The sequence below is a fragment of the Schistocerca piceifrons genome, chromosome 2, assembly GCF_021461385.2.
Source record: "Schistocerca piceifrons isolate TAMUIC-IGC-003096 chromosome 2, iqSchPice1.1, whole genome shotgun sequence".
In the NCBI taxonomy this organism is placed as follows: domain Eukaryota; kingdom Metazoa; phylum Arthropoda; class Insecta; order Orthoptera; family Acrididae; genus Schistocerca; species Schistocerca piceifrons.
Window position 1 is genome coordinate 465,515,136 of NC_060139.1, and position 26,479 is coordinate 465,541,614.

At 38.8% G+C, this 26,479-nt stretch overlaps 1 protein-coding gene across 2 annotated transcripts in view; it reads left to right on the top strand.

Moving 5' to 3' along the window:
• The window catches only part of LOC124778031 (arrestin domain-containing protein 3-like), a 123,853-nt gene that overhangs the window by 80,413 nt on the left and 16,961 nt on the right, over nucleotides 1–26,479 (top strand). For both annotated transcript variants that reach the window (XM_047253612.1, XM_047253613.1), the window contains exon 8: nucleotides 14,126–14,309. In XM_047253612.1, coding sequence (XP_047109568.1) covers nucleotides 14,126–14,141 — 16 coding nt within the window. In that variant the 3' untranslated portion in view covers nucleotides 14,142–14,309. The remainder of the gene's footprint in view (nucleotides 1–14,125; nucleotides 14,310–26,479) is intronic.

The following is a 26,479-nucleotide window of genomic DNA, read 5'->3' on the forward strand; positions in this document are numbered from 1 at the left end:
CCATAGGGATAAGCAGTAGTGATGTCAGCATGGTTGATCTCCAGGTTCTCCCAAGCTACCATAGACAAGAATATCTAATAGATGCATTCTTGACGACTGGTGCAAGGTTTCCTGATAATCAACACCTTTAACTTGAGTGCATCCTTTTACCACTAGTTAGGCCTTAAATGTTTCTGGTGTACTGCTAGCCCAGGCATTATTTTTAATACCCACTTAGCCTTGAGTGGTTTGTGTCCTCCAGGTAACTCTACGTCTTCAAATGTGTAATTACAAACTGGAGGTGAGAGTTCTTTTTTCACTGCATTTTTCCATTCTTTATTATTTGTCCCTTCCAAGGCTTCTTTGACATGAACTTCTGCACTTGGAAGTCTTTCTTTAAAATAGTAAGTAACATGATCAGGGCATGTCTTGGGTTTTGGCTCTCTGTTTGAACTCCAGGATGTAATATCTTGAACTATGTTTTGCATCTCATGACCCTCTTCTTGAGCTTCAATTTCTGTTGAATCATTCTAAAGCCATAAAAGAGTTCATTATCACTGTCTTCTGATTTCTTGAGTTTCTTAAGTATTGATGTCCTGAAGAACTGCTTCCTGTTCCAATCCTAAGGTATTTGTGATATTGAGGTTCCTCTATCTTTGAGCTTGAAAATTTCTCATCCTCCAGTTATTTTACACCCCTACTGATAATTATGTGACCAGTCTCCCTACTGATGAATCGATAGCCTTTGGTTGTCTGACAGTAACCTACAAATGTCAGTTTCTGTGACTCCTTGACCCACTTCTTGCAGTGGGGTACTCGAATGGGAACCATTGCACTGCGGCCAAAAATTCTCAGATGTGATAGACAAGGCTTTCTCCTACACCAAAGTTCATATGGCACCTGATATCCAGGTGTGGTGGATGGCAAATGATTCGATAGGTATGCAGGTGTAGATTCAGCTTCATACCAATACTCCTTTCCTACGTTATCATCGAACATCATGATACAAGCTTTTTCAACCAATGTTACGTTAACTCTCTTGGAAACACCATTTTGCTGTGGACTGTAATGTACTGTAAGCTAGTGGGTGACACCTTCAGAAGTTGGAAATCTTTTTAGTTCATCATTGACATACTCCTTTCCCTTGTTAGACTACAACTTATTGATATCTCTGCTTGTCTGCTTTTTCACTATGACTTTGAAGTTTTTGAATATCTGTGTTACTTCAGAGTTTTTCTTCAAGAGCTGGCCGCTGTAGCAGAGTGGTTTCTAAGGACATTAAATTCCATAATCATTAAACATAACAGTGACAGAGTGATAATTGTCACTAGGATGAATCATTAGGATGTTGTATTACTTTTTGACAAGATATGCCAAGTCCAAAGCTTTCCAACAAAAATCATCAAAATGGTCACAAACATTGAATTATCTTAGTGAAGATGAATGGACTATAGTTTTAACTTAAGTCCTGTCTAATCTGACTTTGCATTATGGGTAATTTCTCTTTGTTCCACTAACTGCCGGAATCTTATCTTTGCTGTAGCAATTACATATCACAGTGATTTCCACAAACAAAGTATAAATTTTTTATACACTACCCAAAAACAATTTAAAAAACCTTTAATTTGTATTTTAAAATGGATTCACATCTGACCACCAGGAATTACTGACATCACTAGAACATACTGTAATGTAAAGTGTTTTTAAATGTACAAACAAAAATTAATGCGATGACACTTCGCCACTGCTATTTATTCTTCACATTTAATACACTGGTTGGTATTGTGTTGAGTCATAGAATCCCAGCAGTGATCTAACCATCTCCCACCTATGCTTCTAGCAAAAAGTAATGAAACAAAAATTTGAGCAGATACTACATGACTCTGTCACTTTTACATCTACCACAAAAAATAACTTTTTTCCCTTTTTAGGCATTGCTGCAAAACCTGTATTCAAGTGTCCCATTGTTACTTTCAAAATATTTTACAAATTAGATTCAAACACATCAACATCTTCAATCTGAAGCTTGCATCTTTGCGTACCTCACTATGATGTAACATACAAGGTATGAATCAGAGTCCTCAGTACCACCAGTCAACTCTGAGCAATGACATTGTACTAAGACCCAAGATGTAACAGAAACATAATTTCAAAATGGTGACTGGCAACATTAAATATTTCCATGGCATGAAAATACAAAAATTGGGCACAGAATTGCACAAATTCTTAATAATAATAATAAAACCCGTGGAGGCCCGGGAAAAGAATAGGCCTCTGGTATGTTCTGCCAGTCATAAAAGGCAACAAAAAGAACAAACCACTAATAGGGCTAACCCCCCTTTTAGTGTGATTAGTTGGTTCAGGACAGAACTAATGAACCCTCGGACAAGCGTTGTCATGGTCGGGGACTACGCTTGAACCCTATGCCCGTCCACAATGGTAATGACACTACTTGCCACACGGAAAGTGATTTAAATCCAAATAGACGTGTTTTGCAGGATATGCTTTCTCCAACCACACTAGAAGGAAAACAAAGACAGAGGATGAGATGGTCAGATGAAGTTAACCGACACCTCATGTTCTGTTATTACCAAGCAACAAACTTAGGAACCAACACAACTGGATACAGATCACAAGTATACACAACATTTATTACCAGATACCCAGAATTAAAATTTTTAACAGAACAACGACTAGCTTATCAGATCCGTGTAGTAATAAAAAATAACAGGATATCCCAGTCAGAATTAGAAAACATCAAACAACAAGTACAACAAATACTACAACAAAATAATGTGCAATCAGAAGAAGAAAAAAATACAGTAATGGACTCAAATATCCCAGAGCAAACAAACAAAGAACACCACACATCAATTAAACAATCAGAGGAAAACGAAATCTTAAGACAGCCACCAGAACAAGCACAAATAGAACACGAAGTGACACACATGTTAGATATAGAAGAAAAATTTCAGCTGACATATATAGAATACAAAGACACAAATACAGACATTACACCATTCTTGCATAGACCACCAAATAACCTACAAGTAGAAACAACAATAACAACTATCAACACAATCATACACAACAAAATAAATGAAAATACAACTATGGAAGAGTTACAAGTACTGGTTTATATAGGAGCAATCACTACACTAAATATACACACTAGGCAGAGGTCAGAACCAGCCAACACACAGAAGAAACCCACAAAACCAGCATGGCAACACAGGCTACAGATCAGAATAGAAAAACTGAGAAGACATTGGACAGCTAACACAATTTATAAGAAATGAAATGTCAGGAAAAAAAAACGAGAAATGTTAGGTAAAATCTCAAAACAAGAAGCGATAGAGCAATTAGATGAAAAGAAGTAGAAATTACAAGCATTGGCCAAACGACTTAGAAGATACAAAAAAAGTGAAAATAGAAGGAAACAAAACCAAACATTCAACACAAACCAAAAGAAATTTTACCAGACAATAGATAACACACACATTAAAATACACAATCCACCAAACATAACAGACATGGAACACTTCTGGAGCAACATATAGTCAAACCCAGTACAACATAACAGGCATGCACGGTGGATACAAGCAGAAACAGACACATACAAGATGATACCACAAATGCCTGAAGTGATAATTTTGCAACATGAAGTCACCCAAGCAATTAATTCTACTCACAATTGGAAAGACCCTGGAAAAGATAAAATAGAAAATTTCTGGCTAAAGAAGTTCACCTCAACACATTCACATCTAACTAAATTATTTAACAGTTACATTGCAGACCCATACACATTCCCAGATACACTTACACATCCCACCAATATACAAAATATTAACTTCAGTCGTTACACAGAAATTAATGACACATACAACACAGAAAAAAATTATAAATGAAGAACAAAAAGGCTGTTGCAAAGGAGCACGAGGATGTAAAGAGCAACTGATAATAGATGCAGAGGTGACATATCAAGCTAAAACTAAACAAAGGTCGCTACACTGCGCATACATTGATTACCAAAAAGCTTTTGATAGTGTACCGCACTCATGGTTACGTAGATCCTAAATTGATACAGTTCCTAAACATAGTAATGAAAAATTGGAAAACCACACTTAATATCCAAACAAATTCAAATAATATCACATCACAGCCAATACAGATTAAGCGTGGAATATACCAAGGAGACTCATTAAGTCCTTTCTGGTTCTGCCTTGCTCTGAACCCACTATCCAACATGCTAAATAATACAAATTATGGATACAATATTACTGGAACATACCCACACAGAATCACACATTTGCTATATGTGGATGATCTAAAACTACTAGCAGCAACAAATCAACAACTCAATCAATTACTAAAGATAACAGAAGTATTCAGCAATGATATAAATATAGCTTTTGGAACAGACAAATGTAAGAAAAATAGCATAGTCAAGGGAAAACACACTAAACAAGAAGATTACATATTGGATAACCACAGCGACTGCATAGAAGTGATGGAAAAAACAGATGCCTATAAATATCTAGGATACAGACAAAAAATAGGAATAGATAATACAAATATTAAAGAAGAACTAAAAGAAAAATGTAGACAAAGACTAACAAAAATACTGAAAACAGAATTGACAGCAAGAAACAAGACAAAAGCTATAAATACTTATGCTATACCAATATTGACCTACTCATTTGGAGTAGTGAAATGGAGTAACACAGACCTAGAAGCACTCAATACACTTACACGATCACAATGCCACAAATATAGAATACATCACATACATTCAGCAATAGAAAGATTCACATTAAGCAGAAAGGAAGGAGGAAGAGGATTTATCGACATAAAAAAACCTACATTATGGACAGGTAGACAATTTAAGAAAATTCTTTCTAGAACGAGCAGAAACTAGCAAAATACACAAAGCAATCACTCATATAAATACATAGGCTACACCACTGCAATTTCATAACCACTTCTACAACCCTTTAGATCACATAACATCCACAGATACGAAGAAAGTAAATTGGAAAAAGAAAACACTACATGGCAAGCACCCGTATCATCTAACACAGCCACACATCGATCAAGACACATCCAACACATGGCTAAGAAAAGGCAATATATACAGTGAGACGGAAGGATTCATGATTGCAATACAGGATCAAACAATAACACCAGATATTACAGCAAGAATATTATTAAAGATCCCAATACCACAACAGATAAATGCAGACTTTGCAAACAACAAATAGAAACAGTAGATCACATCACAAGCGGATGTACAATACTACATTCTACTGGAACAGAACCATTATAACAGATAAAACAACACCACATAACAAACCTGACAATTATACTGGAACACAACCATTATAACAGATAAAACAACACCACATAACAAACCTGACATCATACTCACCAATAAAAAGAAGAAATTAACACAACTAATCGAAATATCCATACCCAATACAACAAATATACAAAAGAAAACAGGAGAAAAAATTGAAAAATACATCCAACTGGCTGAGGAAGCCAAGGACATGTGGCATCAGGATAAAGTTGACATTATACCAATTACACTACAAGAGTCATACCACACAATATCCACTAGTACATCGACACAATACAGCTACATCCAAACTTATATATACAACTACAGAAATCTGTAATTATTGATACATGTTCAATTACCCGAAAGTTCCTAAATGCAATGTAACATATACCATACAGTTAAAAGGAAGTCACGCTTGATCAACGTCCGCTTCACTTTCCATTTTTGACCAGACATAACATCTGAGAAAAGAAAGAATAGTAATAATAATAATAATAATAAATATTGAAGCTAACAGACCACCACAAGAAAATGGGGCTTTCGGGGAGGGAGAAACAAAATGCAACAACAAAAACAAGATAAAACAGTCATTTCAAAAAAAGAAAAACATGCACAGTAAGAGCAAGGACATTGTAACTGCAGGGTTGCCACAAGTTCTGGAAATCAGGGAATTTCAGACATATCAGGGAAATCAGGGAAATATGAAAAAACACTGGAAAAATCTCATTTTTGTCTCAGTAGCATGAAATGGTTTGTTTACTGAGATGTCATGCTTTATCAATGGCTGGGCGCAGCTGAGTATGTGCACTGCTACCCTAGTTTCTCATTTGTACTGCTTCTCCCCTTCACACCTCTCCCCTCAGATTGCAGTCAGTGCTGCCACCAATACTTGCTGTTAGCCTAGCAGCTGCTGATGAGAGGCAGGGTGGCATTAGGAATGGTTTTTTTGGATCTGAGTCTCAGAGATTGTTGACGCTGCAGCCAGAGACAATGGTCATGTGTGCATGAGATGTGTCTGAGTGATTGTGTGAATGTGTGTGCATTCTCGTTTTCTGACAAAGGCTATGGCCAAAAATCTAGTTTTGAGAGTGTGATTGTCTTCTGTATATGACTTTCTGTGGCTCAGTGATCATCTTTATGGTGTGTTGCTACCTGTCCTCATCATTATTGATTCTCAGAGTATTTGCGCAAGTTATCTGTTGCGTGGGTGATCACCACAGTCTCATTTCATCAACATGGTGTGTGTGACAATTGAATAGCTGGCCGCATGTGAGGAGTTCCATGACAGGCCAAAACTGCAGGCCATTTCAGTGGGTATCTCAAGCCTGCCGATCTGAAGCCCACACTTCCCCACTAATGTGTGGGCCCTGCCTGTCAGATCTACTCTCACTGACCTGCGCACAGGCTGGGTCTGTCTGTGTGAGGTGTAATGTGATGGATTTTCATGGTTTATCTATGGACCTAGGACTGTGGCGCACCGGCCGCGGTGGTCTAGCGGTTCTAGGCGCGCAGTCCGGAACCATGCGACTGCTATGGTCGCAGGTTCAAATCCTGCCTCGGGCATGGATGTGTGTGATGTCCTTAGGTTAGTTAGGTTTAAGTAGTTCTAAGTTCTAGGGGACTGATGACCTCAGAAGTTAAGTCCCATAGTGCTCAGAGCCATTTGAACCATTTTGACTGTGGCGCTCCTCAGCAGACCACAGACTACAGGTGCTGGATTTCAGGAATTGCGACTGTCTCATCACAAGTACATTATACAGTGCGGCATTTTGTAGGCATTTTATTTATTCTAGTATATAGTAGTTTATATATTAGAAGGTATTGATGATGAAAAGAGGGAAATTGTGGCAGTTTGTATGCTATGTACTCAAGTATTTCTGGAAAGAAAAATCACACAATATTTGTAGAATAATAGACATAACACAGTGGGTAATAACTGACAATAATGAACCATAGTACAACCGACATTTCATTGGCAGTCACCTATAGTGTTGGTTTAGACAACTCTTCCCCACCTTATACATTTCTTTCAAGAGGCCTACATTTTTCTGAGGTTATTTCTGAAAGCAGTGAAGGTATTTTAAATCTGTCTTGTGACTCCAACAAAATCAGTATTTTTGTCACCGAATGTGCTTCACTTTATTGAAATAAAATAACATCAGTGACCTTAATGAAATACATATACCATTTGGCTTGCTTTCTCCATCTAAAAACAGTTCATTACAAATGATGTTTGTGTTAGTAATTAAGATTTTTGCTCACACATTTAGAAATACTTAAGTGCGTGCATTTTTTTGTCACTTATGTTTTATTTACCCTTGAGATCTCAAATTTTGTCAGGGAAAAATTCTAAAACTTCTTTGGAAAATAGGGAAAATGTGAGGGAATTTCATTTGGGGAAACTTGTGGCAACCCTAAACTGGTATCAAAAATATTGGTTGAACTATATAGCTCAATTTGAAAGCATGGTACCAAACAAAAATTCTAAAGCAGATTGAGGTACAAAAAGCCAAAAACAAAAACCAATGCACTAGGTAATCAATTGGGTAAAACAAAAAAAGTACTACCAGAATCAATCAACATATATAAATGAACTTAAAACACCAGTAACAATACAAAGAGGCTAAAACTTACACAACAAAACACAACTTCAATAAAATCAAGAATGAAACCTGTCAGACATGCATGATTATAGAGTCTCATAAAATTACATATGTATCACAAAAAGAACAAATGGTAAACAGTAATGAAGAAACACAATTCATGAACCAGCTGAAAAACACAGAAGTAGTAAGATCACCCACCTTGGTTAACAGAAAACATTTACATACATCAGACAAGTCCATCCCAAACATCACCCAACCGACACAAAAAAACACACACACAACACACAAGAAAACCAACTATCACTCAACAAAACACAACCCCCTCCCCCCCCCCTCCCTGGCCACACACACAAAAAAAACTCTCAACCATTCCCATTTAATTAGCAAGCTGGCACCTGTGCATTTTTCCTATTAGTTTCACGAAAACCTGAAAAACATTATTCCTCTGTGGAATACTTTTCCACCAATTGTATCAATCAGGATGAGCCTGTAAAATGGAATACCATATTTTATCCCTCTCAATAACAGGTATGAATAACCCCTACCACGCCTCTCCCAGTATCCCTCAATAATGCTAGTACAGACCCCAGTCTCATAGCCTTTAAATTTAATGTGATTCACATCATTTTCTGACAATGCCCTACCGCCCAACCTGTTACATGAAGCAAACCCATCTGATGTAATAGTAAGCCTGTCTGTTACATATTCCCCTACTAGTAAAGTCAACACTCACATACTTCGATTTTCAATAACCCAAAAGCCAACATCATTACAATCTCCGCCAGAAACAACTTACCAAAAGACCAACAAGTTTATGATCCATACTGCTCTTCCACTTACCAAAGCTCACCTTCTCTACTTCTAATATCACCCCTAGCCCCCTAATGATCCCCTATACTTAATGAATTCCCCCACAAACCTCTGTGCAGAACAAAAACCAATTACTGTAGTTTCAGGAACCCTAGTTTCATGCATGGCGGATTTAACTGATAAAAAAATGGAAACTGCAGATTATCCCTGTGATACCTCCACATGTAGCCACTGGAAGAACATTGACAGGACACCTGCATGTTATTGCTACATGTTTGATATGTGCAGTATTCTCCAAAGTCACCCAACATTTGCAAAAATTTAATGGTTGATTCCACACACACCATTCACTGCACAACGTTCAACTATTGAAAATTAATTTTGGATCCATGTTGCAAAAAATAATAGCATGATCACAATCAAATGACATCATGGCTCAAAACTGAGTCGTGATATCAAATGGTAGAGTTGAGTCCATACAAGTTGAAGACCTAATATACCATTGTGCTTAACATGTTGGCTTTGGGTTACCTCTCCCGAGTAATCTCATATAGTCAGTAAAAGCGAGAAAGGAGCAGCACTTCAGTGCTCAATAGTTGTTACAATGATGACCTTCAGTTTAAATGGGAAGTTCAATTTTTTTTTTTTTTTTTTTTCTTTTTTTTTTTTTTTTTTTCGGCTAATGGCATTGATGCCAACAGCTTCCGTGTCCGTTTTATTATAGTTCTTACTAGATGCCTCAGCTCTCTCAAGTAGTGTGATACATAAGCAGTTTAACATAATAATCTCAAATAATTTACATTAGGATACACAATTTTGTTACTTATACAACTCTTTGCAAAAAATACCTTAAACCGGTGGCTTGAAGTTTTGATGGGAAAAAAAGTGAGATCCATAGACCAAAGTGCTTTTCTGCAACTTCCTTAGAATTCTTTCAGTAAATTTGAGTCTGGCATATGCCTTTCTCACTGCTAGATTTATGTGGTCATTTCTCTTTGGACCACTGTGAATAGACAGTTCTGCATGGTTAAAGGTTGTGGTGGATTCCAGTGATTGATTATCAGGCAAGCTCCATAGTAAATTGAAACCATGTCTTCCCTCCATTAATGGACTTTCCATTATATTTGTTTATGTTTATAATCATCTGCCAATCTTTGTACTAGGCACTGATCACATGCATATCTCTCTGTGTTTCATAACGAATTTCTAAATCCCCCCCTTTCCTCTGTGTATGACTGCATCATTGGCGAACAGCCTCATATCATATATTGTTTTGAGCTTCTCCAAACACAACTTTTGGTTCTGATAACAACTTCCAGAAAGAATGACATGCTGAGTTCAGTTTATGAGGAAGTGTCTTATCAGTCATACAGGTTGTCCATAAAAGAAAATACCAATTTCAATTGTATATTACAACACTTTAATTTAGACAGTTTATTATAAATCATACATCACACTGAATGTAAACTAACCTAGTGTTTCTTACAAATGTTCAGTGTGTGCACTTTTAATTAAACGACACACGTTGTTGTTGTTGTTGTGGTCTTCAGTCCTGAGACTGGTTTGATGCAGCTCTCCATGCTACTCTATCCTGCGCAAGCTTCTTCATCTCCCAGTACCTACCGCAACCTACATCCTTCTGAATCTGCTTAGTGTATTGATCTCTTGGTCTCCCTCTACGATTTTTTCCCTCCACGCTGCCCTCCAATGCGAAATTTGTGATCCCTTGATGCCTCAAAACATGTCCTACCAACCGATCCCTTCTTCTAGTCAAGTTGTGCCACAAACTTCTCTTCTCCCCAATCCTATTCAATACCTCCTCATTAGTTACGTGATCTACCCACCTTATAAATGACACACATCAAACCTAAAATCCAATTTTTCCTACACTTTGGTTAACAAGTCTGTAACCTCTTCAGTTCTGTGTCTCAATCCTAATAAATTGTTAGGTAGTGGCAGAACATAAATTTGATCTTTAACAAACCTCAAAGGAAAAATATCACATGGCTTGAGACCAGGTGAATGTGGAGGCCAGTGGAATATAGTGATCATTAAGACCAATCCAACATTCAGGGACTTCAATGTTCAATCACTTTTGTATGAAAAGATGCCTAAGGGCATGGGCTCCTCTTGTTGCCAAATAAAATTTTTGTGTTCGCCTTCTAATTCGGAAAAGAGCCTATCTTGCAGCATATCCAGATAAGCCACCACTGTTACAGTAACTTCAGGGAAAAAATATAGTCTGTAAACTTGACGCCAAGATACAGTACAGAAGGTGTTTTTATTCTCGGCAATCTGTTTGATATTGTAGAGCTTCACTCGTGAGGATGTTCTGACCCCAAGATATGAACATTATGGATGTTTACCTTTCTACTTAGAAGCCTCATCGCTGATCACCACATGTTTCCAAAAGTCATCTTCCCACTGCAATAGTTCACTTGCAAAGTTATAACATACACCATCATCATCAGGCTTTAAAACATGTACTAGCTGTAATCAGTATGGACATACATCTAAATGTTTTCTTACAACCTTCCACACTGCCATCAAGGTAACTGAAATTCAAGACTTGCTTTCTGAACAGACTTCTTAAGAGTATGAAGATAAGATGCTCTCACATGGCCAACGTCCTCTTCAAACACCTTTGGTTGTCCCATATTTTTTACTTTACATACACATCTAGCCAGCAAACTTCGGAACATTAAATTCTTTACACTTGTCAGGAGTCACCGTTTTGCTAATGTAGCAGTGCAAGTGAGAAAACAACAAAGCAGTACTAGCTCATGTACTTATCTAAAGCTGTTCGAGTTACTCTTTGGTTGTGACCTTGAACCAACACACTACAATGCTTATAGTTGACACTATTAAAATTTACAATTGGGACATTCTGCTATGGACACCCTGTATTTCTGTGTGATATTTGATCTGCATGTATTTCTTTCATTGGGAAATATTGGGGAATTGTGTTGAAGGCTTTACAAAAGTCAGGTAACTTGGCATCAAGTTAAGATCTGCATCCATGGACTTGCAGTTTTCATGAATAAACAGAGCAATCTGGCTTAGACACAATTGGTGTTTGAAGAAACATTGTAGATTCCCAAATAGGAGTTACTTGGTGTCCAGATCTTTGGTCCAAGTTGACACTCCTTTGTTCATATATGAGGGTTAATCATTAAATTTTAATTATCGCTTAAAAAAAAGTCAGGCTGTTACCATAAAGCTTTGTCATGGTCTTAGACCTTTTCTGTATGTTCACTCTTCAATGTGATACATTTTTCGTAATGATGGGTGACTTGGTGTAGACCTTGTTTGTAGAAGTCTGTTCAGAAAATGTGCCACCTTTAGAATCACCTATTTGTAGTCATGGAAGAAGTTGTCATGCAATGGTTTCTTCATGCAAAACAGAGAAAGATATCACTGGATGTCATGTTAAGAGAGTTAAGGAGGAGGTAAAAATATAAATTCTGTCCTCAGAAGCTGGTGTGCCCATCAATATTGACTGACTGCCATGCCATCCTCTGTCAGTGGTATCATTGGATGTGGTTTTTAGGGGCATTGGGTTGGCACACCGCTCTCCTGCCATCCATTTTCTTAGCTCAGTACTAGGAGTCAAACCTGGCAGTCAGCTGCACTGACCACTAAGCTATGGAAGTAGACTGAGAGAGGGGTGGGAAGACAAAATTTGGTAGAACAAGAAACACCACATGTAACTGGTGCCCTGTGCAGAAAGAGATGGGATGTTGCTGTGAAGCAAAAACACTCACATGAACAGCTTCCCACAATGCTTTGTCTTTATAGTCTCCCCTAACCCCATCATAAGATTTTGGTAGTATGCTCCTGTGATAGTTTTCTCCTTACAACTACAATCTGTTAGCATCACACCATAGTGGCCTATAAAGCACTCAACATCACCTCTCCCAGTGATTGTTGGATGTTGGCCTGTTTTTCCACTGCTTGCTTTGCTTCTTTTGTCTTATGTTCTTACTGATAACAGCCAGCATTCATCCATGTTTATTAGATAGCTAAAGGAGTGAATTGTATTGCCCTGATATAGCTGCAGTGTTTTCATTGCTGCCTCAGTTTGGCAGGCATTTTGAAGAGGTGAGCATGGTTATGCAATCCAGTAGATGGCAACCTTTATCATGTTTAAAAGTCATGCGAGATGTAGAAAACTAACATATGACTGATTTTCATTTTTTACATGGTTTCCTCCACTGTGACATGCTGGTCCACTTCTCTTGCAATTCTGTGTTCTTCACAGGAATATGGTCTGCCATTTCATCCTTTGTCATTCAGAATTGTTTGGCCAAGATGGTCTGCTACTTAATTTTCATCATTCAGAATTGTTTAACCACACAGGAAGTGTGTGTGCCACCTAACCCCTGTGTCATACAATTGTAAAATGTTGCCATACACTTCCAGTTATTGCAGTGTTATTACCCGACAAATGCATAAAGTGTATTACCACATGATATTCCACTTTATCAGTGGTTTGTACCATTTTGTTTTGTCTCTTCTAGCAGCATGTTATGGTGCTATGATACAGAAATTTCATTATGTACTGGGGTTGCATATATGTGCCTGGAAAGGAACAAAAATTGACAATGTAATTATTTTTGTGAGGTGATAATTAAAACTTTGACTACATTGCTTATATTTTACTGTTAAGAGTATCTTGAATACACAATATAAACGTTCCACAATACCATTTAATTAATAGTTCATAATGAACCAGCTTCATAGGCCATCATCAGATAATTTAATATGATGGCCTAAGAAGGTGAAAGCTGGTTAATAATGAACTATTAAATGAATAGTATTGTGGAACGCTAATACTGTGTACTCAAGATACACTTAACAGTAACATTAATGTGAATGGCATGTGATCCTCTGTTAGGTCTGGAGCTATTACTTAAATATTTTTGTGGAACATTTATATGGTATATTCAAGATTTTAGTATGTCCATATTCCTCCAAGAACCAACAGAATATTCTGTAAATATTATTAAAAATTTCATTTCTGATGTAAGGGAAAAGGGGGATTGTGATACTCTTTACTTTTGAAATGATATTTTAAAGTTATTATTTCTTATATATTTTATTTTATTCCATTATTCGTGCTCATCTTAATATTTTAGATATTGGTTTTATCAATGTTCTCTGTGTGCAACATAAATTTGCATGTTTTGCTAATAAATATTTTGCTCCCTTTATATGTTTTTCAGAATGATGTAATAATGTGGGAAACATGGGTTTGTAGTACATATGCTTGTTTTTTTCTTCCATTTATGTTTATTATTATGATTAATGAGATGAGGTGTTGCTGTTGTTACATTCCATCCTGGATTTTGTATTGTTTGATTTTATTACTATTATTATTATTTTTCAGAGCCACCAGAATGTGATAACTTCTCATGCAAGGCCATATGGATACACATGCTAGTCCTGGAATTATTTGTGAATCACAACCACAGTGCAGATACAGCAATCTAATAGGATTATGAAAAGTTATTACCTAAGTGCAGAAAGCATGGAGCTGCTAGTTTATCTGGATCATGAGACTGATTACAAGGGTAAATATAATGATGATCTATGTTCTGAACTGTTTTCACTGTATTCACCCTATATGCAGGGTGTTTCACTAAATGTGTTTGCCTCTGTAAGTTACGAAGTAATAGGCGATGGAAATATTTATTGCGGCAGGTTTCACCCGTACTGCCTGTCACTGACCCAGGAACTCCGTGGGAGCAATTACTGTGCAAGAGTTTCAGTCTGTGAATGGGCCATGTGTTATTTCATGCCGGAATCTTTAAAAGCTGTTATGTTCTCTGATGAGTCCATGTTCACAAATTGTGGTGCAGCAAATTACCATAACGTGCACTAATGGGCTGCAAACAATCCTCAGTGGGTACGACCTGTCGACCGTCAACATAGGTGGTCTATTAATGTATGATGTGGGATCCTTGGGGATGAAATCATCAGTCCACATTGCTTCCCAAGTACACTGACAGGTGAGGTATATCGTGTGTTTATAGTCAACAGTTTGGGTGGTCTCCTTGAACATGTGTGTCTACACACAAGAGTCCATATGTGGATGCAGCAATTCGGCGTGAGCTGTTGTGGAAGAACTAAACAACAGGTTTGCGGGAAGGTGGTTGGGGTGCCATGGTCCTCGTTCATGGCCCGCAGGGTCGCCCGATTTAACACCATTAGATTTCTTTTTGTGGGAGTGTTTAAAGGATCATGTTTATGTCACCGTGCCCACATCCCAAGATGATCTAAAATGGCGCATCGAGGACACATGTCGCTCCGTGACACTGGCGATGTTATATCTCGCCCAGAGATCTTTTAGAAGGTGCATTGCATTGTGTATTCAGGATCATGGACACACATTTGAATCTCATTTAAATCGACTTCCCACTGCTAGAACATCCATCACCCACCACACAGCCATGTATTATGTTCAGCATCTACATACTGCCCCTGAAACTTTGAAGGGTTGTAGCTCCCACACTAAAAGTGATAGGAATGTAATTTAAATTGATGTATACACAGCTGGTGATACTAATTGCAGTGCATGATAGAAACAACTATTGTTCCATTTAAAAAATTGTATCTTTTTGCTTTAACTCTTTGGATAATAACACTATAATCTATGTTCATAGCTCCGCAGACAGTGTAATGTTTCTAATGGTGACCTACCACAATAAATATTTCCATCACCTATTACTTTGTAACTTATAGAGGCAAACACATTTAGTGGAACACCATGTATATTCAAGGCTAAAGCCAAGCTTAAAACCGAGCGAGGTGGCGCAGTGGTTAGCACACTGGACTCGCATTCGGGAGGATGTCGGTTCAATCCCGTCTCCAGCCATCCTGATTTAGATTTTCCGTGATTTCCCTAAATCGCTTCAGGCAAATGCCGGGATGGTTCCTTTGAAAGGGCACGGCCAATTTCCTTTCCAATCCTTCCCTAACCCGAGCATGAGCTCCGTCTCTAATGACCTCGTTGTCGACGGGACATTAAACACTAACAACCACCACCACCACCACCACCACCACCACCACCAAGCTTAAAATCAAATGATACACACCCTTCCAGTTATTTATAGTTGTGAGTGAATACAAAGCCATGGTACCCTGACATTACATCTACATCTACACTCTGCAAACCACTGTGAGGTGCATGGCAGAGGGTACAACCCATTGTACCAGTTGTTAGTTCCATTCCAAGTATATATGGAGGACGAGAAGAGCAATTGTTTGACTGCCTCTGTGCATGCAGGACCTATTCTGGTCTTATCCTCATGATCCCTATGTGAGCAGTATGTAGGGTGTTTATATATGTAATATATAAAGAGAAACATCTTTATCAAAAAGTCTCAAAATTTTCTTAGGCCTACCATTTCTTCTACAAGAGGCCCACAGCTGTCCTGTTTCATTAGACTAGTGATAGTTTCATGTGTGCTGTTTCCTTGCATCTCTATGATCAAAAACTTTGTATAAGAATGATATTTTATATTGCGCAAAGTGTGGTTTTTAGATCTAATTTTATATTTCTTAAATCCAATCTTCAGTAACAGATAGCTGTCATTTCTGAATCTTGTCTATTGCAATTTCTTTAAACTGTTGTTGTTGTTGTGGTCTTCAGTCCTGAGACTGGTTTGATGCAGCTCTCCACGCTACTCTATCCTGTGCAAGCTTTTTCATCTCCCAGTACCTACTGCAACCTACATCCTTCTGAATCTGCTTAGTGTATTCATCTCTTGGTCTCCCTCTACGATTTTTACCCTCCACGCTGCCCTCCAATACTAAATTGGTGATCCCTTGATGCCTCAGAACATGTCCTACCAACCGATCCCTTCTTCTGGTCAAGTTGTGCCACAAACTTCTCTTCTCCCCAATCCTATTCAATACTTCCTCATTAGTTATGTGATCTACCCATCTAATTTTCAGCATTCTTCTGTAGCACCACATTTCAAAAGCTTCTATTCTCTTCTTGTCCAAACTATTTATCGTCCATGTTTCACTTCCATACATGGCTTCACTCCATACGAATACTTTCAGAAATGACTTCCTGACACTTAAATCAATACTGGATGTTAGCAAATTTCTCTTCTTCAGAAACGCTTTCCTTGCCATTGCCAGCCTACATTTTATATCCTCTCTACTTCGACCATCATCAGTTATTTTGCTCCCCAAATAGCAAAACTCCTTTACTACTTTAAGTGCCTCATTTTCTAATCTAATTCCCTCAGCATCACCCGACTTAATTAGACTACATTCCATTATCCTTGTTTTGCTTTTGTTGATGTTCATCTTATATCCTCCTTTCAAGACACTGTCCATTCCATTCAACTGCTCTTCCAAGTCCTTTGCTGTCTCTGACAGAATTACAATGTCGTCGGCGAACCTCAAAGTTTTTATTTCTTCTCCATGAATTTTAATACCTACTCCGAATTTTTCTTTTGTTTCCTTTACTGCTTGTTCTTTAAACTATTGAGATTAATTTACTGATGTGTGCTTTAATAAGTTATAGCTGTGAATAGGTTGAATGCTCCTAAGATTCCTGAGCTGGGTATTTATGAGTGCTGCCAGAACCATAAGCTCTCAGCATTCTTCACCAACCATTGTGAAATTGAGTGTCTGAGAAGAGGGATCACCCATATAAATCAACCTACATAATGATAAAAAAAAAATTTCAAGGGTGGATGGTTTCGAGGCTGACCAGTAATATGGGGCAACTTCTAAGTTAGTGCCCTACATTATTTCATTAGGTTCGTTCAGTTTCATAAGGCTCTGTGTAAATTGATTTTTATTTTCCTAGCTGTAATGGAAATTATTCATTCATTTAAAAACTATTCTGGTAGTTCAAATGGGCCATTGGGTAGTACAGACACATAATGTAACAAAGGAGGAGTTTTGGAAATTCAATGCCTAAAACAGTACAATGTAAGTATAGCAGATCATAATTGTTTGTGAGAATGTGTTTTTAATTCTGAAGTGCAAAGAAAATATGCTGAAGAAAGTATTACTGTTCTTCATACAATAAATGTCCTATATAGGACCACAAGAACACATAAATTTTGGAATAGTTTATGAAACAGAATATTCCTGATAGGAACATGTCACAGTACCTTTAAATGCCTAGTTCGTTGATGAATATATGAAATGGATGGACTTGCATAACAAACTCAACAACAGCAATGGTATTGTGATGTACAAGGTTATCCTTTTTATGGAAATGGAAAGAGTGAAATTGAAACAAAAGTGGGAGACAGTTGCTATCATTGACATTTTGACTATAAAAAGACTAGATTATATTAAACTACATTCAGTTTTTGTTCTGTAGACCCAAAAATGAAATGATTCTCATGAGTGTGGAACATGTCAGAAAGTTTAATATAAAAAACATAGAACATTTGAATGTTATACTCATTTCCCTGATTGTATGTCAAGAGATTACCAAAATATGTGAATACATTACAGTAAACTGGAACTGCTAATATTTAAAGAATTAATAAATACGCTGTCAGAATGAATCATAGTTATGCACTTTCAATAAAATTTATCATATGCAAAATACCTAATCTTGACTGTTGTGACTAAGTGCTGTCAAAACTGAAATATAACAGACATTTTTATGTAAGCAGGTCTAACAGCCTCTATTAAGATATTCATCTGTAGAGTAGCAGTTGCCTACCAAAAAAGTCTATCAGTCTCCTTTTAAACCATGCTGTATCTGAAACCAATCTTTTTATGGTTCATGGCAATTTATTGAGAATGTATCTTCTTGAATATTGGACCACTTTGTGACCAAGGTAAGTGATTTTAGGTATTCATGTAGATTGTTCTTATTCCTAGTATTGGTACTATATATTGACCTGTTAGCTGGAAATAGAGATATTATTTGCAACATACTGTATTTCATTAAGGAATAAATATACTGCAAAAGAGTGGTTCAAATACCCAGTTTCTTGAACAGGTTTCTATATGATGTTCTTGAATTTACACCACAAATGAGTCTCATTATACACTTTTGCACCCTAAAATCTTTTTCTCCATTTGACAAGTTTCAACAAAATATGATCCCATGTGACATAATAGAATGAAATTAAGCAAAGTATGCAAGTTTTTGTATGTTTGTATCTCTTGCATCAGTCATCACTCACAAATATATGCTTGTTTAGGTGCTGCAGCAATTCTGTGGTGTGCCTTTCCCAACTGAATGTATTATTGATTTGTAATCCCTGAAATTTAACATTGTCAACCTCTTCTATCTACACGTCTTCGCATGTTATACACATGATGGAAGGAAATCCCTTACACATTCTGAACTCCATATAGTGGGTTTTTTCAAAGTTTAATGATAGTGAATTAGTTTTAAACCATTTATTAATGTCAGTGAAAATTTGATTAGCAGCCATTTCTAATTCTGTACTTGGCTTGCTATTTATTGCAATATTTGTATCATCTGGAAACAAAACATCCTTAGCATCTGGCAATATAACAGATGAGAGGTCATGAAATGGAAATGAGCATTTGGCGTCATTGGCCGGGAGGCACCTTGCTGGGCAGGTTCGACCACCTTGGTGCAGGTCCAATTATGTTCAACGCCACATTGGGGACCTGCGCACCAGATGGGGATGAAATGATGATGAAGACAACACAACAGCCAGTCTCTGAGCAGAGAAAATCTCTGGCCCAGCTGGGAATTGAATCCGGGCCTGTAGGACGGCAATCTGTCATGCTGACCACTCAACTATCGGGGCAGACGTGAGAGGTCATTAACATACACAAGGAAAAGCAACAGACTCAAGGTGTAACCTTGATGAACACCACATGTAATTAATTCCCAATGAGATGATGACTGATTGCTTACTCCATAGGATTTTGCAATGACATCCTTTGTTTCCTATTAGTTGGTAATACTCAAACCATTTTGCAGCACTGCCAGTGACACCATACTATTCTAATTTACTTAAGACAATGCTGTGATTTCCAGTGTCAAAGGCTTTTGACAGGTCACTGAAAATTCTAATAGCCTCTAATTTTTTACCTGGTGAATTAAGTACATTCTCACTGTATGTGTAAATAGCCTTCTCTATATCAAAAACCTTATGGGTTAAGTGTTGTAGGATTGCTGGATCCAATGTTGTACACTATACCACATCTAATAAGCATTATTTTACTACCCAGAAGCACACATATAGTTATATACATAATTGATTCTCGGTGCACGTGTGTACTGTTTAGCGCGTGGCCACAGACTGCTCGCAAAGAGCTTGGCAAACAAAGATATTACACATGACTTGGTCGATAGTTGCCACATTAACCTCCCCACCCCCTTCGGAGTGTGGAGTATGAAACATAAAAATTGGGGCATATATGTTAAGGAAACACCCAGGGGGGAGGGAGAGGGTGTTTAAACCGAAACCATACCTTACTTTACATTAGTAACTGAAGTCTTCGAGCCAGTGAGGGGGCCAGATGGTCCTGCCTGATCGGGCAAATCCTCGTACAGCAGTCGAGGGATCTGGGGAGGGGACAGTGGGTTGTGAGGAGCCGGGGTAGTGGACCGGAATGCCTGTTGGGTACGTAGGACTTTTACCGTTGATGGTTCAGTACCAACAGGCAAGGGGACAGACTGGAGAAGGTGAATGTGGGTTAAGTTTTCATTGGGGAAGCTGTCTCATTTGTAGAAGACACACACATTATCCAGATGCATAACAAAAAGCCCTTTAGAGCTGCAAATAAAATCTGTGTTGACATTCACTACCACTTCCGTATACGGTTTCACAGAATCTCAACGAGTTGTCAGCGACATCACACGTTCTGAGGCTGGTCCCTGATACGTCGCTAAATCCTAAAAGGGGAGAGGCAGGGGGCTGCCTGTAGGAGGGGGGTTCATCACACACGTCACTCTGTAGGGGATTGTCACATGCACCTGTAGCATTGTCACATGACTGGGAATGGGTAACGTCACACATGTGGGAATGAGCGTCACTCACGCGCGGACTGTCGGTAGGTGCCTCATGCAAGGTGGGTTTAGCAGGGGGTGGGGGCTGACTGTGTGGGGGCTGTCTGTGTGGAGGCTGACTGTGTGGGGGCTGACTGTGTGGGGTATCGGGCAGTTCTCCCAAGAACCAAGCCAGTTTGAGGTGGCAGACAGATACTGTTTAAGGTGTGCCATTAATGAGCACTTCGAAGGTGTTGGTATGCCGCAATATGACTCTATGGGGGCCCGAGTATGGAGGTCTGAGTGCTGGTTGGATGGTGCTATCATGCACCATGACATGAGTGGATGACACCAGGTTCTTATGCAGAAATACGGGAGGGAACGAGTGCGGTCGAGGAGTAGGCACACGAATGTTAGTGATTAGCTCCTTAACATGCCCAACGAATGTCAAGTTGCAGATTTGATCTGGAAGAAGTGAAGGCTCAACTAGCTGTCCTGGGAGTGTTAGGGGTTCTCCGTACAGTACTTCTGCCAGGGATGTGCCAAGGTCCTCTTTGTACGCGGCCTGAATGCCTAACATTACCCATGGTAAGGTGTCAGTCCACACACCTCCTTGCACATCAGAGAAGCTATAAGCAGCATCTGACAAGCCCATTGGTCTGGGGGGGGTATGCTGTAGTCCTAAATCGCTTCACCCCACACAGTTCACAAAGCTGTTGGAAGATGGTAGACTCAAACTGGCGGCGCTGGTCAGTGGTGATAGAAACTGGGCAGCCGAAGTGCGAGATTCACATTAATAAAAGGGCTCAGGCCACTGCATCGGCCGTGATAGTGGTGAGAGGAATTACCTCCACCCAGCGGGTAAATCTGTCAATGGCGGACAGTATGTAACAGAAGGGGCCTGAGGGGTGGTAAGGGCATGACGATATCGATGAGTATGTGCTGGAATCTTCTTTTTGCCACATCGAACATACCCATGGGAGGCTTTGTGTGACGTCCTACTTTTGTGTGCTGACAAGCCACACACGCTCACGCCAACTGTGACATTGTTTTATCACCCCATGCCAAACGAAATGTTCATATGCATATGCCAGGGTGTGCCAAGTTGTGGATACTATTTAAAAAATGTACTGGTGGAGAGGTGGAGGAATGCATTCTGTTGAAATGTCGCACCAGATGGGTGACGAAAACCCAGGAAGTGTCTGTAATTCTAGTTTGACTCCTGCTTTAACATCGGAGCGCAATGTGGCGAGTTCAGTATCCTCTGTTTGCAATTTAGGGAGTTCACTGAGGTCCATTTGTGAAGATAAAATCAACACATAAGATACTAAATTGGCAATGATGTTGTCTGCTACTGTGATGTAACATACGTTGTTCATAAACTGACATATGAGGTCCATATGCCGAAAACGTCTTGGGGATGAGTCCTTGCCTGTGTTACGAAAAGCGTGTACCAGTGGCTCATGGTCAGTAAATACCATGAGATGGTGGCCTTCAATATCGTCTTGAAAATATTTGGTAGCGCCATAAATAGCAAATATTCCCGGTTGTAGGTCGACCATTTACTTTGGGAAGTGGACAGTTTGTGGGAGAAAAATCTGAGTGGCTGTACAACTGAACCCATGGATTGCTGAAGTACTGCCCCCACTGCTGTATACCTTGAGTCTGTAGTAAGCGAGATGGGAGCATCAGGAATGGGGTGAGTGAGCATAATGGCTGTCTGTGAGGCTGACTTTAGGTTATCAAATGCACGATGCATATCTGGAGTCTACGTGACCGCCCGAGACCCTGATTTTTTTTTTTTTTTCTGTCAGTGGGGCTTGTATGTCAATGGTGTGGAGGATGTGTTTGTGGTAGTAATTTGCCATTCCAAGGAAGCGGCGGAGATCCTGAAAATCTTTGGGAAAAGGCACCATACTAATGGTCTTGACCCGTTTGGGCATGGTGCGGATGCCGTCAGCAGAAACCCTGTGGCCTAGAAAAGTGACATTAGTGTGGTGGAATTGTGACTTAGCATTGTTCAATGCAACAGTTTGCTTGTAATAGTTGAAACACTGTACAGTATAACCCCGATTTTGCTTGACCTTGATTTAGCATAAATCCGCATTTAATGGAAGGAATTTCAAGCCCCGAAAATTATTCCATAAGTGCAATGCAATTTTATATTTGATTTAACATAATTTGCATTATGGCAAAACTTGCATTTAGCATTAGGAATATTAAATATTGAAAACAATACAATAGTGGCTTTTGTGGCCCGAATGCAAGCTGCACTTTTTTTCCAGTTTTCGGAATCCAAAAAAACGCCTGCAGTTTACATTCAGGTACAAAGCCCAAGAAGTTCCGAAAAATGATGCTAGTTGCCACTGTAAGTGCTTGCGACCTTTATTGCTGCCTTTGCTGCTAGAAGCTGCCACAGAAGCCGTTGTATTAGTTTCGAGTAATGAATGTTAAGGTATTTTTTGTCATGGGTGAATTTGGCAATTTTTCAAATATTCATAGCAATTAAAAAAAACTCTTTGCATATACACCATCAAAACGGACATTTTGAAGAAACTTAACAAGCTTGGATTTATATTTTGAGAACGCCAGCTAACGAGAGCAGTGCTCGTAAAAACGTTTGTTTCAGTCTGCTTTTGAACTTCGGTAAGACATGGAGACAGCAAAAGTAACAACTTTCAGCTTGTGCCAGCAACAGAAAAGCATTTTCTGAAACAAAAGGTGGCCGCCACTATGAGTTGGAAGTTGTAGTGAACAATTTTGTGAGGAAGCAGCGACAATGCTTACCTGTAACTGCAGAAATAATTCAAGTAAAAGCACGTCAGAAAATCCAGGATTTTAAAGGGAGCTGCAACTAGGCCTGAAAAATACAGGGTAAAACTCATTGCATTTCAGCGCTGTGTCATCAAACTGCGCACCGGAAATTCTTGCTGGCTTGTACAGCCAATGGCCATAAACTACCACCATTCGTTGCACACGGAAGACTTTACCGAAGTCTGAAATGTTTCCTAAAAATGTTATTGTAAGTGCTAACGAAATTGGCTGGTTCATGGAGGGCATGGTTTTAGAGTGGATCAGACCTGTCTGGCAACGTTGTCCTGGTACTTTACTAGATTTGTTACATGTGCTTGTGTTAGATTCGTACACAGGTCACTGTACACCAGCTGTGAAAACAAAATTAGCAGAGGGTAAAACGGACTTAGCTGTAATTCCAAAATGGATTATGTCCATTCTGCATCCATTCGATGTTTGTTTAAACAAACCTTTTATGGACAAGCAGAAAAATTTGTATACACAGTGCCTAATGAAATAAGATAGGCAATTAATGCCTACAGGACTTGTTAAGTGTGCAAGCTTCTGTCAAGTGTACGTATGCATTAGTCAAGCTTGGAGATGTCTCCCAAGTGAAACTGTTTTCATCACATATTTAAAAAATACTGTATTTCTAATGCGCTTGATGCCACAGTGGATGATGCGTTGTACGAAAGTAGTGACAAGGAGTCACTAGCGTTAATAATAGACCATGAAAAGTCATGATTGTGTTCCAGTATACAATGCAGCGAGCTCGCCTGTGACATCACTGCTCACAGCTCAAGTGTGTGTAGATCCAGAATACTGTATTTCGATAGATGTCATGAATTTTCACTGTTGTCAGTGTTTTGCAATGTAATTGTAATTTTAAGTGTTCCAAACCCCTGAGAGGTAGGGCCACTTAATACTCTATCCATCATATGATAAGCCATATCTTTCACTTTTAAGAATGGCTGGAAATCAGGGTAAAATTTATTTATTTATTTATTTATTTTCCGAGTCTCATTTCTGAGGTGCAGCTTGCATTCAAGGTTGGCTTGCAATCAGGTAAATACAGTAACTACAGTACTTAAGCAGCTTCTAGCAGGATTTTTCAGAACTTCCATAGGCTTTGCCTCAAAATGCAAGCATCGTGTAATACGGGCTTTAAGAACCTATGAACTCCAGCATTTACAGTATATTGGATATGATCGATCACCTTCCACATTGATTCTTGCTACATACACGAGCAAGATTGAACTTAGCTGACTGCAGCTGAACACTAACAATGTACAGCGTGCTACCACTCACACCACTTTGCATGCATGCGCACAGCCAAGCTCTGTCCGAGTCTGTACATTTGTAGCAGCATTACAGTATACCGTATTTACTCGAATCTAAACCGCATTTTTTTTCCGATTTTTGTAGTCCAAAAAACCGCCTGCGGCTTAGAATCGAGTGCAAAGCAAGCGGAAGTTCTGAAAAATGTTGGTAGGTGCCGCTACAACTATAACTTCTGCTGTCGAATATATGTAGCGTTACACAGTGGAAGACGAGCTTTTCTTTTTTTTCTCCGCCCCGAGTTTCGACCACTGCATTTTCGTACATTATCCAACGAAGTAAATACAAATTCCGTATTGTTCATCTTCTAATGTAGCAGAATTTCAATGTACTACGAAAATCCGACTGGCAAGACTGTTTAGGATGTTTGTCAATATGGCCAACTCTACGTTCTGAATTTTTTTCCTACCAGTGAGAACAGTTGGTTGCTAATAGGAACCTGATGAAATGTGAATCACATGCAGTATTCTCTTCACCATAAGAATAATCGAATATAAACATTTTGCCATGTATTCTTTCGCGTTTGCTGCTATCTCATTTAAATCCTGCCTAATAAACTACGAAACTAGAGTGAGACAACAGCAAACACGGAAGAATATACGTATCGTGTCATGTTTATATACGTATTATTCTTATGCCTAATGTGATACAGTCAGAAATGAAGTATGGCAACTGACCAGATTTTTAAATCTAAGATGACTCTAATTTCTGTGCAGAATTTGATGTACTACAGAAGCGGCCGCAAAGATTTTCAAACGGAGAAAAATTTTCGCCGAACTCTCGTTCAGAATATGTTCTGAAATACGCAGTCTATTATTTGGTTCTTGTTGATCATTATCAAAGAAAGCAGCAGTGTAAGTAACAACAAATAGCAGTCTCTTGCCATTGTTTCGCTAATGAGACGATTCCTCTCTCTCTTTTTTTTTTTAATTGTAAGCAGCGGTAGCGCGCACAAAAGCATGCCGTGCCGCGAGCGGCGACAGGCCCTAAACACGCACTGTCAGAATGCGACAAACAATGCATGACAGTACTGTAATGCATTTTCAGCTTAGGATGACGTGAACACCTATAACAAATAAAACGGCACTTATCAGATCAAAGCAAAATAAGCAATCGATTCAAACCAGACAGAGCACGTGAAAAAGGAATGGTACTCGCATAAATACGGACGGAGCGCCTGACGCATAGCAATGGCTACCTGGTAAAGCTTAACTGCTAAGCTTACGACTCGAACCAAACTACTGTCGCTGTATCGTCATTCATTCGACGTAAATTGTGTCTCATATTACAATGGACCAACTTTGTTTCGATTTGGAGTGCGGCCGAAAAACTTTTCTCTCCCCTTGAATTTCGAGTCGCAAATTTCAGGTGCGGCTTAGATTTGGGAAATTTTTTTTTCCTTTATTTCGAGTCTCATTTTTCAGGTGCGGCTTAGATTCGAGTGCGGCTTAGATTTGAGTAAATACGGTAGCGTCAGTTTATGCAAGTTTGCATCAGTTCATGTATTATTGTGTATTGCTTGGAGAATCCAGCTGTATATCAGTTCGCTCACCCGAATTCATTGTTGTGGTGAAGTTGACTATGGCAGCAAAAAGAAAAACTCTATCTGTTGCAGAGAAAGTGAACTTGATTTGGGAAGTGGAGAGAAAC